The sequence below is a fragment of the Apiospora hydei genome (assembly GCF_038363865.1).
Source record: "Apiospora hydei strain CBS 114990 chromosome Unknown utg000005l_segment0_segment0, whole genome shotgun sequence".
NCBI lineage: Eukaryota > Fungi > Ascomycota > Sordariomycetes > Amphisphaeriales > Apiosporaceae > Apiospora > Apiospora hydei.
Window position 1 is genome coordinate 2,224,225 of NW_027117364.1, and position 18,493 is coordinate 2,242,717.

The 18,493-nt window shown below is 48.1% G+C and overlaps 7 protein-coding genes across 7 annotated transcripts; 2 read left to right on the top strand and 5 right to left on the bottom strand.

Annotated features, from left to right (window-relative positions):
• Positions 1-211: 211 nt before the first annotated feature.
• Positions 212-871, bottom strand: PG997_006175 (uncharacterized protein; the record flags this gene model as incomplete). Its single annotated transcript, XM_066810490.1, has 1 exon — positions 212-871. One exon carries the CDS (start codon positions 869-871, stop codon positions 212-214), a length of 660 nt encoding a protein of 219 aa, XP_066669413.1.
• Positions 872-1,643: 772 nt separating this feature from the next.
• On the top strand, positions 1,644-2,479 carry PG997_006176 (fmp-52; the record flags this gene model as incomplete). Its single annotated transcript, XM_066810491.1, has 2 exons — positions 1,644-1,935; positions 2,055-2,479. 2 exons carry the CDS (start codon positions 1,644-1,646, stop codon positions 2,477-2,479), a joined length of 717 nt encoding a protein of 238 aa, XP_066669414.1.
• A 273-nt stretch (positions 2,480-2,752) lies between these two features.
• On the bottom strand, positions 2,753-4,062 carry PG997_006177 (uncharacterized protein; the record flags this gene model as incomplete). The annotated part of the gene is made up of 3 exons (XM_066810492.1): positions 2,753-3,114; positions 3,277-3,558; positions 3,657-4,062. The coding sequence occupies 3 exons, from the start codon at positions 4,060-4,062 to the stop codon at positions 2,753-2,755; spliced, it is 1,050 nt and encodes a 349-aa protein (XP_066669415.1).
• A 2,330-nt stretch (positions 4,063-6,392) lies between these two features.
• PG997_006178 (uncharacterized protein) lies at positions 6,393-7,225 on the bottom strand (the record flags this gene model as incomplete). Its single annotated transcript, XM_066810493.1, has 2 exons — positions 6,393-6,643; positions 6,673-7,225. The coding sequence occupies 2 exons, from the start codon at positions 7,223-7,225 to the stop codon at positions 6,393-6,395; spliced, it is 804 nt and encodes a 267-aa protein (XP_066669416.1).
• A 909-nt stretch (positions 7,226-8,134) lies between these two features.
• On the bottom strand, positions 8,135-8,824 carry PG997_006179 (uncharacterized protein; the record flags this gene model as incomplete). The annotated part of the gene is made up of 1 exon (XM_066810494.1): positions 8,135-8,824. The coding sequence occupies one exon, from the start codon at positions 8,822-8,824 to the stop codon at positions 8,135-8,137; it is 690 nt and encodes a 229-aa protein (XP_066669417.1).
• A 1,052-nt stretch (positions 8,825-9,876) lies between these two features.
• PG997_006180 (uncharacterized protein) lies at positions 9,877-11,208 on the top strand (the record flags this gene model as incomplete). The annotated part of the gene is made up of 4 exons (XM_066810495.1): positions 9,877-10,181; positions 10,294-10,787; positions 10,851-11,056; positions 11,119-11,208. 4 exons carry the CDS (start codon positions 9,877-9,879, stop codon positions 11,206-11,208), a joined length of 1,095 nt encoding a protein of 364 aa, XP_066669418.1.
• Positions 11,209-11,710: 502 nt separating this feature from the next.
• PG997_006181 (cytochrome p450) lies at positions 11,711-13,403 on the bottom strand (the record flags this gene model as incomplete). Its single annotated transcript, XM_066810496.1, has 4 exons — positions 11,711-12,102; positions 12,152-12,962; positions 13,023-13,108; positions 13,166-13,403. 4 exons carry the CDS (start codon positions 13,401-13,403, stop codon positions 11,711-11,713), a joined length of 1,527 nt encoding a protein of 508 aa, XP_066669419.1.
• Positions 13,404-18,493: the final 5,090 nt, after the last annotated feature.

The window sequence follows — 18,493 nt, forward strand, 5'->3', positions numbered from 1 at the left end:
CATCATGCTAAGACTATTCATTCCTAGAAGCATCGTCACATTCGACAAGTAACCAGCATGAACATTAGTTGTAGCTTTATTTATTCGCTTTTGCTGGGTATCACCAAAGCCTTGCCCCTTCCATATGGACCAGTCTATAACGCGGTCCTTTCCTCGGCACTGCCAATCGAGTAAACATAAGGGCACAAGGGAGTCGCATACGTAATTACGCCTAGCCGTACAAGCCGTCCGGGTCTTCATTGTCCTCCTCGTCATCCTCCACCTCGATCTTCTTCTTCTCCGTCAGGTCCTGCCGGCACAGCGGACACGTGCCCTTGCCCGAGAGCCAGTGTCCTACGCACTCGAGGTCGAAGCGGTGGCCGCCCTTGCAGGGCAGCTCGACAACGAGCGGGTACGGGTCGTCGAGGTAGGTCTCAGCGCAGATGGGGCAGGAGTCCTCGGCCTTGAGCTGCTTCTTAGGTACGCGCTCGAGCTGGTCGAGGTACTCCTGGGTGACGCCGCGGATGTGCTCGGGCGGGCTGTCGATGTCCGACTCGAGCAGGCTGACCAGACCCTCGAGGAAGCTGCGGTTGCCGTCCGAGGGCGCCGAAGCCGCCAGCGTCGCCATCTGGTCTTGTAGTAGGCGGAACAGGCCCGCCGCCTCTACGGGCGTCGGCCCCGCGTGGTGCGTCGTCGTGCTGGCCGTCGAGCCGGCCTCGGGCGAGATCTGGTGGAGGAGCGAGGTGAAGGAGGACATGTCGGGTCGTCGCGCGTGCGGCTTGTTGTTGCTCTCTTTGATGTTGTGCTCGACTGTGTATATGCCCTCCTGATTAGTTTGCTGCGGCTGGAAACAGGAGGCTTGCCATACAGCGTTCTGTGTACGTACCTTCATAGGGATTGGACGCCATGATGGGCGGTTTGGTCTGTAAACCGAGACGTGTCGTAAGGCGTGTGAGCAAGACCCCAATTGTTCAAGAACTGAGTTCCTTCCAATAAATCGCCCGTGTTCAGTATGTTCGTCGTTGATGTTGTCTTTTGGTTTGTATATGTGTATGTAGATTGGTGGCAAAGTCACGAAGCTCTGGAAAGCAAGCAAAAAGTGCCCCGCCAGGCAACTGAACATTGGCGCGGCCCATTTCCGTACCCCTCGTTACCTAATTCCTCCACTGGCCAATTACCCTCCCACCGGCAACGTCGCCGGCGTTTGCGCCGCCATATAATAGCTTCGTATGGAATGGATTTTGAGATTCAGAATAGCATATGACATAATTCACGCGTCGAATTAGAAGTAACTCGGCCAAATTCGGATCCCGCCGTATGGGCACAATATAAACGGGTGGCTTTGTCAGCCACCAGCTTACACTCTACCGCGGAGAGAATGTTCGCCCGGAAGTCGTCGTAGATATGTATTGTTTCTGAGAAATCAGTGGTATTATCTACCCGCTACCTGAAATACCAGAATGTCCCCGAGAAAAGGCCCTACGAGCTGAATATAAAGATGTATCATGTACCTCTCTCGACTCTCGTGAGGAGACGGGCAACTTTAGACTGACAGAACAACATCACTTTTGGAATTCTACAAGACACTTCCCGCGTCATCTAGTACCACAATCATTCAGAATACTCAGAATACTCAGAATACGATAAAATTGAGTGCCGGGGTAATGGCTATCGCTGTTGTAGTCGGCTGCACCGGCCACGTCGGCTCGCATATCCTGTCCGCCCTTCTGAGCCTCGATACCGTGAAAGCGGTCCACACCATCTCCCGATGTGCCCTACAGGGGGTATCGCCAGAGTCTTTTCCCAAGCTATCAGTTCACGTCGAGAGCGACACGAGCAGGTGGGCCTCAACGCTGGCCGCCATCTCGCCACCGCCCACGATGGTATTCTCGTCTCTCGGGACGACCCGAAAGCAAGCCGGTGGGATTGCGAACCAGTGGAAGATTGACCATGACGGTAAGTGAGGCAGGCACTCGCTTTTACTCCTTCCCAAATTCACAGTGACCGTGTACATGTCTATGAGGCATCTTGCCCGCCTGTCCCCCCTAGCTGATGTTGCTTACATACCCGCGCAGTAAACATAGAGCTAGCAGAGTCCGCCCATGTCCATGGCGTCAAGTCGTTCGTCTTCGTCTCGTGCGCCGGCACGCAAAGCCCATTAGCTCGCGCAATGCCGTACCTGCAGATGAAACGGGGTGTCGAGAACGCGATCCAATCTCTCGGTTTCGAGCAGACCGTCGTGCTGCGGCCGGGCATCATCCTCGGGGAACGTGAGCGCGAGCACCAGGGCGGGCCCTTCGTCAAGTCGCTGGTCCGCGGCGTTGGCAGTTTCAACCGAGCACTGCATGATAACCTCGGCCAGGAGCCCGATGTGATTGCCCGCGCAGCGGTCAAGGCCGCCCTCTTGGAGAGGTGGAAGCCGGATAGCAGAGCAGCGCCCGGCCGGTATTGGATCGTCGAATGCCATGAGATATTGAGGCTGGGTCGCGATGAGTGGTAATCCCGAGGAAGATAAAGTATCCCTCAAAGCTGTTTAATGTCAGGCTGTACCTTAGAGCGTCAATGTGCCCATAGTGAAAGATGTTCATTAGCATCATCCGAGTAGAATCATAGTGTCGGATGCCACCAAGCGACACGGAGAGTAGAAGGAAATTTCTGGTTAAGATGACAATGCTTCGGAAACGCTTTTTGTTGTAGATACATTTGTGTCTACCATGGAATCGCTGAGTCGAAATCTAATAAGCCTGCAACAACGCCGTTTCTTGCTGCAAGTCTATTTCATGTCGCTGGTCAGATACTCCTGCTCTGTCGAGAACGTCTCCTCTTGCTCGTAAAGCCAAGGTTCATTCTGCATCTCTATCTCCTCTTTGGTGAGAACCAGGGGGTTTCCCCGATAATCGAGGCGGATGCCAGGCCAGATGAAGATGCGCCATATGTAGCCGAGGATGCTCGGATCCTCCAAGCTGGGCGCAATGTGACTAGAGATGAGCTCTTGGTGCTTTTGCGGTAGTATCGACCAGTGGAGGCCAGGGTACAAGTGGTGGACGGTGTGGTAGCCGTTGTTGAAGCAGAGCCAGTTCAGCAGCGGATCTGTGAAGTTGCGCGCGAAGTTGTATTTCGACTTAATATCGCAGCCTATCGACTCACGACGTTAGTATAACTTTTCACCCATAACGCCCCCTCTTTGGGGAGAGCGGCCGCGGGGAAGGGGTGTGTGTGTGTGGTGGGGGGGAGGGGGGGGCAGAAAATTCAGAAAAAAAGCAGGAAAATTCAGACAACGAGAAAACAAGTCGTTACCATCATGTTGGAGCAGATTGACGCTCATGATCGCCCATTTCGAGTAGAACTGCGGAAGAAGGGCGAACCAGATCCAGCGCCGCCAGTCGAGCAGAAGCAATACAGCCATGGCGCCAAAGACGAAAATCTCCTCACGCCTGCGCTGCCGCACGATAGGTCGGTTCAGGCGCGCCTGCGCAGCAAAGTACAACTTGTCATCGTCGCCTCCCGTTAACACGACGTGGAAGAAGAAGAGCAAGCCGTTCAAGAGATTCCAGCGATAGCGGACCTTGGTTGTGCGCACTAAGGTGAACTCGATTAGCCGTAGTCCTCACAGCTTAGTAGGAGACTGAAAACATCATCGAATGAGTTTCAATTGGGCAATGGTATATAAAACTCACTAATATCTCGAGCCTGCTGGGGATACTTGTGGTGGGACAGGTTGTGGCCGGGCACAAACACCGACACCGGAAAGCCGTACTGCAGCGACAGGCAGATCTGGTAGAAGCTATTCAGCCAGGGCTTCCAGAAGACCGGAACGTGGATGGCGTTGTGCGTCGCCAGCGCGCCCATGAAGGAGAGCTGAAACAGGGCCAGCCATATCACGAAGGAGGCCACGCCGCCAGACAGCGGCGAGGTGTAGCTTCTCCAGGCGAATATGAAGACGACGAAAAAGAGGCCGGTGCATCCGAGCATTCGGACATCCTCAGTGTGCCTCATCCACGGCTTGCTGCTCTTGGGTTGAGGTTTGGAGGGCATCGATGGCTTTGCATCAGTCCCGGTGACTCTGGCAGTTTCGGATGCCATGGTCGATGTCATGGTCAATGTCAACAGTTGGCAAGGGCACGGGTGTCTCAACCGGAAAAGATGAGAAGGTTGGCCTGGAATGCCCAGTCGATATTTGTAGTTATGAACGGATCAGAGGTTGTAGTAATGTAAGCACATGCAGTCAGACGCAGTCAGATGTAGCCAACAAAGAGAATTGCCGACACGCTTTGTGCTTAGGGTCGGTTCTTAGTGACTGGTGCGATCAATCAACGTTGGTGGCGAAGCCTTTGCATTCCGCACGAATTTGTGCCAATTCCTTCCTTCAGATCACCAAAACCGTTTCCACTCTTCTGAAATGATCCGGACCTGATTGTTGCTGGGTTTGCAGCGTGTTAGTTGGCCTGCAGGAGAGCGGTAAGCCCAACCCGGACTCGCATACAGGGTAAGGCAGAGGGCGCAGTTGGATTATTGGAATGCATCGATCTGGCCAGGCGGCCTCGGACGGCTCTGCCTGACCGAGACATCATCATTTCCCATCCCAGAAGGCCCCAGAAGGAGCAAACGCATGTATGTAGGTATAAATTAATGGACGGGACTCATACGGCATGCGCATGCGCCATAGGCAAGAAGGTAAGCAGGAAAAGAAAAGAAAAGAAGTGCCCAGCCGAATGCGACATGCCGAAGCCTCGTCGCCAATATCACGAAGCGCTGGACTCTGGCACTACCCGAGTCGTTGGCACTGGTGCTCTCTGGCTGACTGGCCAGACCCTGGCTTGCCTGGGAAGCGCTGGGATTTGGCCCGCTTGCCCCCCACCTGTCACTGGCAGACTGGGTCGCCCCCGAATCCTTCCAGTTCCAACTTTCGCAGTGCCCATGTCAGCATGCGAGCATTTCCCTTGCAAGTACGCGTACTCACAAGCCACAGTGAGGCCCCTGGCCCTCGAAATCTACCAGCACTACTGCCACCACCCCCAGAACCCCGGTTTCGAAAGCTTCGTGTGCAGTGATTGCCTACTTACTTTAGTACGCACGTAGAGTCGTGTCTAGCTTTATCCGGCATGTTGGTATACTTATAGAATATATAAATACCAATCGGATAGTAAATGTCTTTTTCCATTTAAAGGGGATTCGACCTCCCTTTGGTCAGCTATACATCGGACATTCACCGGCAATAAGGCCTCCGCATCTCATCTTGCATGGAGCGTCGCTGCGTGGTCCCCCAGAAGTCAATTGATGGCTTTCGATCGTCCGAGCGGTTCACCGTTCATCCATAGTATCATCCGATGTGCTCCACAGCCATCCCATTACATCACGCCCCTTTACAGCGAGTCAGCAACGCAACAGTCCCGGCTGACACTTCTTCAGATATCATGCTCAGGGGCGCGGCGTTTACTGAAGAGATGTGCTACATCCACTATGTCACCTCGTTAGCTGGACCTACCTACTATGCCCCATCACCAGCTGCAATGCACGGTCTTCACGCCACACCTATTTTAGGCGTGTACCTGAAGATTTCTTCTAACTGTGGTATTCCATCCAAGATTGCCGGTGCCGACAATCGTACCAATTGCCCTTCAACACCAGAAAGACACTACGATTTCTACCAATGTTGCTACTACACCGCATCAAGGTATTGGCAAGACCAAAAGTGTTGATATCTTCAAATACACACCTAAAACTAGGTTTAGTGCCATTTTTGGCATACATAACAGAGGTAGCAAGCACATCTCTTACTGAAACACGCATATGTGCGCGACGTACATAGTCAATTGCTCCGAACTTACCTGATTCGAAGACCGTTGAGACAGCATGCTGGCATGTCTACCAGGCCGATGACCGAAATGCGCCTTCCGTAAATGGGCATATCAAAGTACTCGATATTACCACCTTTACTTTGTCAAGCTATATAAGGTTCAACATTATTCTTGAGAAAAGAATATCATATGAATTTTATATCGTTCTAGAACTCTCGTTATTCTTATATTATTATAATAGAAATAATGCTTCGTTTTGCGGTAAGCGTATTTTGGTCACCGGCCTATCTACTGTATTTTCCCACTGAGTGTGCCCGTTGTGAGTGTGGCGACGGAGCATCAACCACCAGATGGCTAAACGAACAGCGATTGAAACGGAACAGCACTGTCCATAGGATCCATAAAGATGTTTAGACGGGCCGGTACAGACTAACGCTACGTGACTGATACGAGAAATGCAAGTATCGGCCTGGAGTAACGCGGCGCCAAGGCGTCTGTTCGATGGCTTGATTGAGGGCAGGTGTTTTATCACTCCGCATAACATCATCTACTATTTAGTACTTACCTTGTGCCCCTCTCTCACCTTATAGTACTGATAGCTTATGGCACATATATCTAACCACCGCGGTATCTACTCCATATCATATTGTCTATCCGAACATTGATGGAGTAGTCGACACCCTGGATACGTGAGTCCAATGAGTGCTCGAAATCGATCAAGAAAACTTCAGACCTGTCCGTCTTGACGAGAACGTTCCCCTTGTTCATGTCGTTATGGACGACGCGAGCCTCGTTATGTAACCTCTCGAGAGCCTGCTGGAGCATGATGTTGAGCGTCCGGTCCATGGCGACCCGGTCGAGGGTGACTGCGTTTTCGACGAACTGGCTCACAAACCCGATGACCCCCGGCCGGGCTCCGTCACGAGTCCTAGGAACGCAGGCACGACGGTCGGCGCGCCGGCGACAGCTTGCTGATGCATAACGATCTCTTGCTGCATCTTCTCCGCTGCAAACCTGGCGCTGTCGTAATCGCCCCCGTCTCCGATGACTCGAGGGAAATCGCAAATTTTCATCAACGCCATCACCGGCGAGCCCAAGATCTGGACCCGGACCTTCCATAACCGGTCCTCCAGTCTCATACGTGGGGGTTCGAATACGCGTTGCAACTTTTCAATGGAGGCGTAGTCAAAGTACCTGCCACGATAGGCGTCAAGGTCCGCAGTAACCGGTAAAGGATCGCGCCATACCCATACGGGCTGGTCTATGTTATCGATCACCAAGTGATTGGTCTTCCCGACCCAATCGGGTGGAAAGGGCGGCAATGTTATGTCCGGCCCGTAAGGAGTGCCGGTCTTCTGCCAGTCTTGAGGAAAGACGCCTTCTACCACCTCGGCATATACTACATGTTGATTGTCCACAAGCACCCTGAGCCACCGTGCGAGGCCCATTGGTGACACGGAAAGCAATCTGACTGAAATTTGTGTAGAAGCCATGGCGTTGTCGGTTTCTTTGTGGTGGAAGTAGAAGAACCCGGGAGAAGCGCCATGTCAGTGGACTCTTATACTCCATCGACTATTGCTTTGTATCGATCACACTGAGTGAGAACAGAATACAACCCATTTTATTTGTATCGAAGGTCCCTTTGTTATACTAAAACACAATAGGAGGGTCTTCCGTAACTATGAAGCTGTTCAGCCGAGATGTCAAACCCCAGTAAAGGGGCATTGTATATGGAACAACATATACTGCGATTCATTCGATGTGAAATCACCTACTAGGATTGTGAACTACCCTTATGTTCGTGCTGTCTTACAAGATTCCCATAGTATGGTTCGAAAACGACTGGTATTGTGGAAAGCGAGTGTTGACTGTGGCATCCAACATAGCATAGCCGGATGCCTCTGAGTCTCACTTAGGGGTAATGCCAAGAACGGTCATGGAGTGCCCAATGCTCTCCGCCCTGGTGGCCTTCCAAACCTCTAACCCCGTTGATTTGGAAAGAAAGCGACAATTGTTGGGTATCCTCGCATTCGTAGTTATCGATGCTCTAACTCGTGGTATAGGCCATCTTGACTTGGGCTGCTACGGCTTCCATAGGTCCAAGGTATGTGTACATACTTGAGAAGAGGACGCAGCGCTGCCGCCGATACGGCAAAAATTGCGAGACCCAGCTCGATATCTGCCCACAGTAGCAGGTCATAGTGTAGGTCGTCAGCTTCTGCTGCTGTTGCATGGACGAGTCTTATAATGACGACGAGCTTAACGATGGTAGCAGAGCTCGCACTTGAGCGCCCAAGTATCAGTAAGTAGTCATTGTGACCATGTGGGCAATCTCGCGTGAAACCACAGACTCGAACTTACAAAGCGCCTAGGCCAAGTAGCAGCAACACCGATGCTTTCATCTTGAAACTCATCTGGACGTCCCAGAGCATGTATATCGGCAGGAAGGCGTAAAAGTAGTCGATGATGATGTTCGTGCTGGTGCGGAAATAGCCCACGTTGGAGCACGTCGTCGATCCGGCATAGTTGCTGGACCCTTTGGTCGCGCACAGCCAGGACGAGTACAGCGTCATGACAATGGTCCAGATCGCGACGACGACCATGGACCCCAGGAGCAACCAGCGCATGCGCTTGGTCCGGGCGATGCGGAGAAGGACCAGCGCGACAGCGAACTTGATGAGGCCAGACGAGATATAAACCGTCAACTGGTTTGCGTAGTAGAACTGCGCATGTTTGTAAGAAGTTTTGGTTGATCGGTTCGACAACAGCACAAGAAGTTTGCGCGTGCAACCTACCTGGGTGGATTTGGCTTTGCTGTAGTACGGCCGCTTCTCCTCGGCCGCAAACCCGTATGCCATCGAAGTGAATCCCATGGCGCATGCGATTACGAAGCCGGTGTAGGTCAAACAGAGGACGAAGTCATCCATTCCAAACGCGTTCCGGCCCAACATCCTTGTGCGCACGTGGATGCGGGCTGCCAAGGCGGCACCGTCGACGACTAGAAACGTCGACATGGCGCCGATGAGTCTGCCGCGGTATCCGGGCATAGCTGCTGCTGTGGATGCGGAACCTTTGATCTACATGACCAGGCTCGTCGGAAGGCCCTGGTGCTGATATATATGAGCGTCTAAGCCGGTGTACTTGAGCATAGAAGGCGTTGCTTGACCGGGTGGCCTTCAATATGATTTACTGATTGATTGAAAGGAGCAGGGAGATAAAGTGTGACTGACAAACACGAACTTGCTTGCGGCGACGTACATGCGAGCTTCCACCCTCCCTCTGACGTGGGATATGCAGGCCATCATGTCCTGTGGTATGTTGTGTTACATTGGTTCGGTACCCGAACCCCCTCCTCTTCGGATCAGACCGCATTGTATCTCCAGCTCTTGATGTGGTGACTTGAGATGATGTGCGATGTGCATTTTCTCTTAGGATTCCTCGTCTAAAGCTTGAATGTATTCTGACAGCTCCCATCTATGGAATGTCTGCGGGTAGTTGATTGTCCCGACTTCGTCGACCCTTGCATGTATATGCCTGCATACCGCAGAATGCAAGGGGGCTCGCTGTCTTGGGAAAGTAATCTCGGGAGCGCCGTCCAGCCCTGCTCGCAGGCGTAGAAATAAACTATGTACATAGTCAACCCCAATAGCTGCACCAGGATTATTCCATTTACTTTCTATTGAGTGCTGGATTAATCGGTAGACTAATCACCCTGTTTATTCGGCTTTATTGTATCATAGGGTTGACTACCTCCATCAGCACCTGTTTATTCGGATATAAGCAGCAGCTATCTGCTTCTTGCGTTTATTTGCTGTGGGCCAAGATGGCAGGGTCTTGCCGGTGCAGATCTATTCAATTGGATTGGCGATTATTGTCATGGGTAATTGCCAGCTCAAGGAGGGGCGGGGGTTGCAACTGCTGACTTCATATTGTTCAATGTTGTTGGTAACCAGCAAACTGTCCGATTAAGGAAGTAACATGTACTTTCCCGAGCATCGAATTGACGTGTCATTCAAACGACGACCTAGATAAATGAAATCAAGACAGTCCGAGAACCGAACCAATCTTTCTCGCAAACCACCCATCTCTGACCGTCGCGATGAAGCTCAACACCAGCACCTTCGCCGCCGTGTTGGCTTGCCTCAACGCAGGCATCTCGGTCGCTACCGATGTCAAATACTCAACATGGATGACTCGGAGCATCATGTCGAGAGGACAGGGCATCATGACCGGCAAAGGAGGGTCGTCGGAACCGCTGCAGGCCGGCTTCACCCAGAAGGCATTCGTAGCCATTGCCGAGAAGTACCCAACCGATCCGCTCACACCTCACATCCAGGATTACATACGCCAGAGTGCTGCATCTGTGGCCCCGTTCATGCTCAATGCCACGAATGACGCCCTGGCGTACCCATTGGATCGCCTCTCGAACGGGGAACGCTCTCCTGTCCTTGTCCAATGGGCCCGAGACAGACGAGACCCCAACGTTCTCCTTGGCAGCTGCAGCTTTGCGCCAAAGCATCGACCTCAACCGTCGCAACAGCGAGGGTGGCTTCTGGTACTTTGTATATCCGAATTGGAGCTACCTGGACGGCATGTACTCCCTGGCCCCCTTCTACGCCCTCTACACCTCCGATGGCAACAACGACAAGGAAGCGCGCAAGGCCCTGAATGAAATGCAATTCCAGATCGACCTTCTCTGGTGCCGCACCCAAAATGCATCGTCTGGCCTTCTGGTGCATGGGTACGACGACTCCAAAACGGCTGTCTGGGCTGATCGTATCACTGGAGCGAGCCCGTACGTCTGGGGTCGCAGCTTGGGCTGGTTCATCATGGCCTTGGTGGACACGATAGAGTTATTGCCAAAGTCAGGATGCAAGCAAAGGGACGATCTGCTCAACAAGTATAACGGCCTAGCAAAGGCCGTGCTCAAGGCCGTGGACCCGGTTACGGGGGCCTGGTGGCAGGTGATGAATGAGCCAGGACGAGCAAGGAACTACATCGAATCGAGCGGTGAGCAATAAGTCCCAAGCAGGCCAACTTCTAATCCGTTGACTGACAAAGAGACCGTCTCAGGCAGCGCAATGTTTGCAACTGCCCTGCTCAAGGGAGCGCGACTGGGTTACTTGAAGGATGCCAGCTTGGCGATTGAAGCAACATTGGCTGGGGTTCGCGCGCATGGATATTTGACTGACACCTTCGTCATCCATAACGAGAAAGGGTTTCTCGATTACAACGGTACCGTCTCGGTTTGCAGCCTGAACTCGACTGCTTCGTACGATGTAGGTCGCCAGGTGCGCCGACGGTTGAATTACACTTTAGCAAGGACTAACCCAGAGTACAGTACTACGTCGGCCAACCCCTACTACTCAACAGTGTCCTTGGAAGTGCAGCTTACATTCTTGCGTCTTTGGAGGTTGAAAGGGTTGCCTAGCGGGCAGAGATTCAGCAACGACGAACATGGTGGTTTGATTGATAGCGGTGCCCTTTTAGTGGCAATCTTGCAGCGTGAAGTGTAACGTGAAGGGGGCACTCAAGCAGTATCTTCTCCGGAGTGTCGAATCGGTCGTATCTGGTTCCTTTCAATAAACGGCGGACATGGTTTAGATGAGAGCCCAAGCAACTAGTATCAATTAATAATGATCAGGTCGAGTTTAGAAAAAGCAGCTGGAGAAAGATGATTATATTGTAATTAATACTATGGGGATGATTTCGAGTGGAACTAAGAAATACAGCCCAAGCGCCAGCATTAGTGAGTCGAGACCTAACCTACAGGCTATCTCTAGTGTAACTGGCGGGGTTAGGCTAGCTGATGGGGGGGGCCATGCGGGGGCACCCGCTTGTCTTCTAGGCCTTTCCCATTTGACTGTTAGCCTCCCATCATGTTTCCTCTTGTTACCCTGGGATAATGTGAGTAAGTGACCGTTACATTAATATTACTGCGATCCTCGCTTGGTAATGTAAACCGGCCAGCTATGCGGCACAGAAGTGAACCAGGCCGACCACTTCCACTCGGCCCCCGGGACCACCTGTCGGACCTCGTAGTCTCGCACAATGGTGGCGGAGAGTTTCGACAGCTGCATCCTAGCTACGTGCTGCCCGGGGCAACTTGCATAGCCTACCCCCCACGGGATGAAGAACTTCTCCTTGGCGGCGGCGTCGGGCTCCAACCAGCGGTCCGGGTTGAACTCGCGAGCGTCAGGTCCCCAGATCTCCTTGGACGTGTGGATGACCGAGGGGCTGACGTTGAGCGTGACGCCTTCGGGGAAGAACATGTCTCCAATGGTCACGCCCCTTTTGGAGCGACCCGCGGCAAACCCACTGGTGTCTTGTGTCAGTTTTCAGCTAGATGAGTAGCGAGGTGAAGGAGAACGTACTCGTTATCGGCGCGAAGATGCGAAGACCCTCTTTGATGGCCGCCTGCAGGTACGGAAGCTGCGTCGCGTCTTCATAGGAGATGATGTCATCTTGGCACCTCCCCTGCTTTTGGGCTTCCGCAATTTCGTCGGCGATGCGCTTCCAGCCCGTCGGATGGCGGAGCAGGTGGTACACGAAGCTCTGCAGACCGGCCGAGACCGTGTCGGACCCGGCACCGACGTTGGCCGTGGCGAAGCTCTGGAGGCAGCGGAGGTTGAACAGCTTGGAGCCTTCCTGCTCGGCCTTCTCGAGACCCCTGAACCAGTGGGCGGCCAAGTCGGCGCGCGCGTCCGGGTTCTTGCGTCTTTCCTCCAACGCCCCCATCGTTGTGTCAAACAGGTGGCCCATGGGCAGGATGCCGAGCCACGTGACGAAGGGGTTGGCGAAGAGCCCGTGCAGCCACTGCATGTAGCCGACGAAAGCGATGTAGGCCTCCATTCCGAGGTTCATGGCGATGGAGTGGTTGACATCCTCGCCCTTGTCCATGAAGCCGAAGGGCTTGGAGAAGACGACCTCGCCCGTGATGTCGAAGGCGACAAAGGTGAAGAACTCGTCCAGGTTCATCGCCCGCTTCTCGTCGGCGAACCTGTCCATCCACCCGAAGAACTTGCGCATGCTGGTGTCCATGGCCGGTTCCGACTTCAGAACGTTGTGCAGGAGGTATCCTCCGGCCAAGTACTTGCTGCATTCGTTCTTGTCTTTGGGGTCCAGCAAGGAGAAGGGCGTGTAGAACCGGTAGTCCGGAAAAGACACGATGGCGTACCATTGACCCTGATGTGAAAGACGGAGTCAGTAACGTCGCGGCAGTCCCTCGGATTGAAAGCCACCTACTTTTGGAAGCGCAGTCAGAAGCAAAGCTTTGATTGCATTGGGATGGCTAACGCTGACTTCATTATGGGCCATCCGCACGAAATGACCTGGAAATCACGTTCCGTTGACTATTAGTAAAATCCCTTCTTTCACACGTTGCAAACCCGGGGTAGGTTTACCGTGGTGATCGTGCTGCTCGATGAGCTTGAGGTTCTGCTTTCCGCTCCAGATCTGGCGCAAGTGCCATAACCGCGAAAACGACGCAAGAAAGGGGCCGGGTATATGACTGATGGGCGACTGGTAGCGCCGTCTCACAGACACCAAAAAGAGAGCGGCCGCGAGGAAGAGCCCGAGATGGGCCAACGTAGAGCCCCACGACAAGTCCTGCGCATATTGGATCATATGGTCGAGCTTCATACTCTCTGTCAACGCCATGTCTGTATCAACGAGCTGTGATACTGCTGGTCCAAAGGTCGTGAGACTGTGTTGGTTTGACGCTGCGCGAGTGTGCGCGGTTGCATGCCGGATGGTAAGATGACGGTTGGGGGGTTGGCAACTATTGGCATTGGCTCGCTGCCCAAGGATTTTCGCCAACTGAAAAGATTCTCTGCGGCACAGCACCGGCTGTCGCATACCTAAAGTAGATATGGGATATGAGAGGGTTGCAGATCGTAGGTACTTACCCCCTCACGAACTGCCCTGCGGCCAAGACGGCAACGGGCCGGTTGGGGAGCCTTTGGCGTAGCAACCCAAGGGTACGGTAGCCAATGACTGCTCACTATGGTAATTGCAGAATGGCATTTTACGGGGATCGAACGTGATAAGTCAACGTCAAGGCTACTTTGTCCGAGCCCATCATGGCGGGAGGCGGGAGCCGGAGAATTAATCACTTAGAACGCCGTCCTGCGGAGGACGTTAATCTACCATTTGTCACGTGTGGGGGGAACAAAACACCTCCTATCTGTGTGAAAACCTTTCATTTCTGAACTCGATGGACTAGAGCAAGCAAGTGTTTCGGCCCAGCTAACTAAGCAGCAACTGACCAACAGCGAATCGGTGGCAGCATGTCCTGTCTCATCCAAAGGTTCCCTCTCCCATCCCGGTTCTTCCATCACCAATCTACCGGCTCTTTCCTTTCGGCTTCTTCGATGGTGCTATCCATTCCGCGACTTTATCGCGCCGAGATACCTCCTTCGCACTACCCAGCATAGCATCGGCTTTCTCCATGTCCTCTTCTTTTTGTTCCATCCGCAGAAATGTTTAGTACGATTTCTCGAAGTGTCGGTAGAGATCATTTCCGCCGTTAAACTTCCAATGGACGAAGAGGTCGCACACTTGAAGAGCCACCTCCTGAATCTTTACTCGAGGCATTTGACGACGCGCGATTTCAATCAATCTGGGGTACTGCTTATCTAGATACTTGCCGTAAAGACGAAAATTTTGTTCTTTAAGGGTTTTAAGGGATATAGTAACCGGTAGTACCGCGTCGACTTCTTTCGAATTATCGGAGATACTCGTTTTTAACGTGTTCGATATAGTGTCTTCGTTGTTATTAGCGTGCGATATATTATATATCGATAAGTATTAATTTTTATAGTAAAATAAAAAAAATCGTATTTTTTAAAGATATTTAATTTAAGAGGCTTTATATTTATTTTCGTAATTTTTCTTCGAAAGTTTATATAAAACCGGTAACGTGGTTTATTATTACGCGACGTATATTATTTAACGACGTATTTAAATTTAATTTTAATATAATTAAACTTTAACGTATAACGTAGTTTATTACTACGCGACGCATATTATTTAACGACGTATTTTTTTTACTTTTTAACTTTTTTATATAAATTATTTTAATTATAACGTTTAAAATTAATTAAAACTACTCGTTATCCGATTTTTCGCTTAATTTTATATTTTTTTTTACATGTTCGCGTATTGTGACCTGTCTCGCCGTAAACACCACAGCGCTTTCCACCGGTCGCCCTCCGTTTCGACGAACCCCTATTTTTACCTTTATCGGGCGCTAAACGCTTCCTTTTTGCTTTCTCGTCCTATAGCTGCTGAGATTCCTTAATAATAAAGGCTTTTTTAAGCTGGACTCGCGACTTTTTAGTTTTCCGGCGCTTAGAAAGTGCTAAATTAGCCTTCTCTAATATATATATCTTATCGCGCATAAGGGTTATTTTATAGGCTATTTTAGTTATATTTTTCGTTATTTAGTTTACCGTATTTAAAATCGGCGTTAAAGAGTTTTTTTAATAGGTAAACACTTTTTTTTTAATATAAATAAAGTGTTTAATTATTTATTAAAGGTTAAACGGCGTTTAAAGGTTATAAGTATTAATCGTTCCTAAACGAGATAAGTTAAGTATAAACGTTCGAAGACGTATATTTAACTTATTAATTACTTTATTAAAATTATAAGGGATTAAATTAAAAGCGCTAAATCTAGATTTAATATTATTTTCCGTAAAAATAGCGAAATACGCGGCTTTAAAAGCGATAAAAAACTCGAGCTTCGTAATATAATTTATTAAGGCCTTAATAAACAGCTCGATTTCCTTTAAATAAGTACGCTTTAAAGCCGAATAAAGCGCTATATCGAGTAGTTAAAGTAAGTGAAATAAATAAAGAGGCATACCGAGTATAATAATATTATTATTTTAATAATATACCTCGAATTCGGTTAAAATATAACTTTCGTGGTTATTAATAATTAAGAGGCGGTGGGAACTTTTCGTTTATATTTTAATATATTTATCGAAATACTTAATTTAATTTAAGCTTATTTCGTTATTAATTTAATTATTAAAAGTCGGCTTAATTACTTAGTCGCCCGGTAAATCGTATTCGCGAACTTAATTCGTAAAATAGTATTAACTTTAAATAATTAAAAACGGCGAAATATATTAGCCTTATAAATTAATATATTTAATCGCCGTTACTTATTCTCGATTATTAAATTAAACCGACTTCGCTTTTTTACGCCGCTCGGCGCGTATTATAACGAGTGTTAACCCGATTATACTTATTATAAAGCCGGTCTTGTCGAAATTCTAAATATTTTCGTCGACGATCTCGTATTTCGCCTTTATATTTACGATTAGCGTAAACTAGCCGGAAATAACTTTAAAATCTTTATAAAAAACTTTTTAATAATCTTACCGACGATTTATTTTAATCTTTAAATTCGGGTTACGGTTAATAAAACGCTTAACTTAATATTTACTAACGCGGTCGCCGCCGCGCGACGCGATAAAAAATTGGCCATATCTTCTACACTAACGAGATTAGGAGGCATCCTTCGAATATTTAAATTAATTATATATTTACGAAGTACCTTTTTTAATTAAATTTTATTTACGTCGTTTCGGTCGGATTTCGCGTTTTAAAGTTCGGCCGTAAATTTAATAACGTAAAATTAATTCGGGTATATTATAAACTTTTATTAACGTGGTTTATTACTACGCGACGTATATTACTTAACGACGCATTTAAATTTAATTTTAATATAATTAAACTTTAACGCGTAATACCTTTATAATTATAATGCTTAATTAATCTTAAGAAAATCGAATAGTTTTAATAATTTAAGCGACACGAAACGAAGCGAATTAAATAAACTAAAAAGTAGTAATAAAAGCTTATAATATACTCGAATTAATTTTACGTTATCGAATTTACGGCCGAATTTTAAAACGCGAAATCCGATTAAAACGACGTAAACTAAATTTAATTAAAAAAGAGGTACTTTATAAATATATAATTAATCTAGATATTCGAGGGATGCCTCCTAATCTCGTTAGTGTAAAAAATATGGCTAATTTCCTCACCGCGTTGCGCGGCGGCGACCGCGTCGGTGTTACGACCTAACCTACTTATGCGGCTAAGAAACGAAGCACAGGCAGCCACGGAAGTGCGATACCCCGTCAGAAGGACTAGAGACTCCAGGGCAGGGAAAACCGCTATAAGCACCAGCCATAAGTCACGTGACGGATCAGTCGGATCATGAAGGGACAGCCACTGATCCAGGTGAACCAACGGATCAGGGGCTTATTTTAGAGTAATAAATGAACTTTTAATCCAAAGCTCAGGAGCTTATTCTAAGATAACGAATAAGCTAACGAGTTAACTATTAATAAGGGAGCGAGGCTAAATATAAAATAAATATTCCTTTATATAGTCTTTTAAATATTCTCGCTTATTTAATAATTAATTTAAATATTAATCTTTATTTATTAATAAAGTAACGTGGTTTACTATTAAATCGAATATATTATTAAGTTAAACACTTTTATTACCGATTTATTTAATTAAACTTTAACGCGTAATAACTTTATAATTATAATATTTTATTTATTTTAAAAAAAGCGGATAACCTTAGTAATTTAAGCGTTATAAAACGGTTTAACCCGAATTAATTAAAGAGCTACGGCGAAACACTACGTCGTCTTATTATTTACCCTTAGTGATTAACTTTACGGCCGAACCGCACGACGCGAAATCCGATATTTAAAATATAAATTAAATACGATTAAAAAAAAGTGCTTCGTAAGTATATAATTAATTTAAATACCCGAGAGATGCCTCTAAAGATAGTTAGTGTGGAAAATATAGCTAATCTCCTTATCGCGTCGCGCGGCGGCGACCGCGTCGGTAAGCACTGGGCTAAGCGCTTTATTAACCGTAACCCGGACCTTAAGACTAGAATAAACCGTCGGTACGATTATTAAAAAAGCTTTTTATAAAAATCCGAAGGTTATTTCCGGTTAGTTTAACTTAGTTATTAATATTAAAGCTAAATACGGTATCGTTAACGAGAATATATAGAATTTCGACGAGACCGGCTTTATAATAGGTATAATCGGGTTAATACTCGTCGTAATACGCGCTGATCGGTATGGGAAAGCGAAGTCGGTCTAGCCTAGTAATCGGGAATGGTCGACGGCCATTAAATGTATTAATTCGTAAAGCTAATATATTCCGCCTTTTTAATCGTTTAAAATTAATATTACCTCGTGAACTAGTCGCGTAAAAATAGCTTACCGGGCGATTAGGTAATTAAACCGATTTTTAATAAATAAATCGATAACGAGATAAGTTTAAACTAAATTAAGTACTTCGATAAATATATTAAATCGTAGATAAAAGGTCGCTACCGCCTCTTAATTCTTAACGGCTACGAAAGCTATATTTCGGCCGAATTCGAGGCATATTACTAAGATAATAACATTATTATTATTAATATACCTCTTTATTTATCGCACTTACTCTAACCTCTCGATATAGCACTTTATTCGCCTTTAAAACGTGCTTATTTAAAGAAAATCGAGCTATTTATTAAGGCCTCGATAAACTATATTACGAAGCTTAAGTTCTTTATCGCGTTTAAAGCCGCATATTTTATTATTTTTACAGAAATTAATATTAAATCTAAATTCAGCGTATTCGGCTTAGTACCTTACTATTTAAATAAAGTAATAAACAAG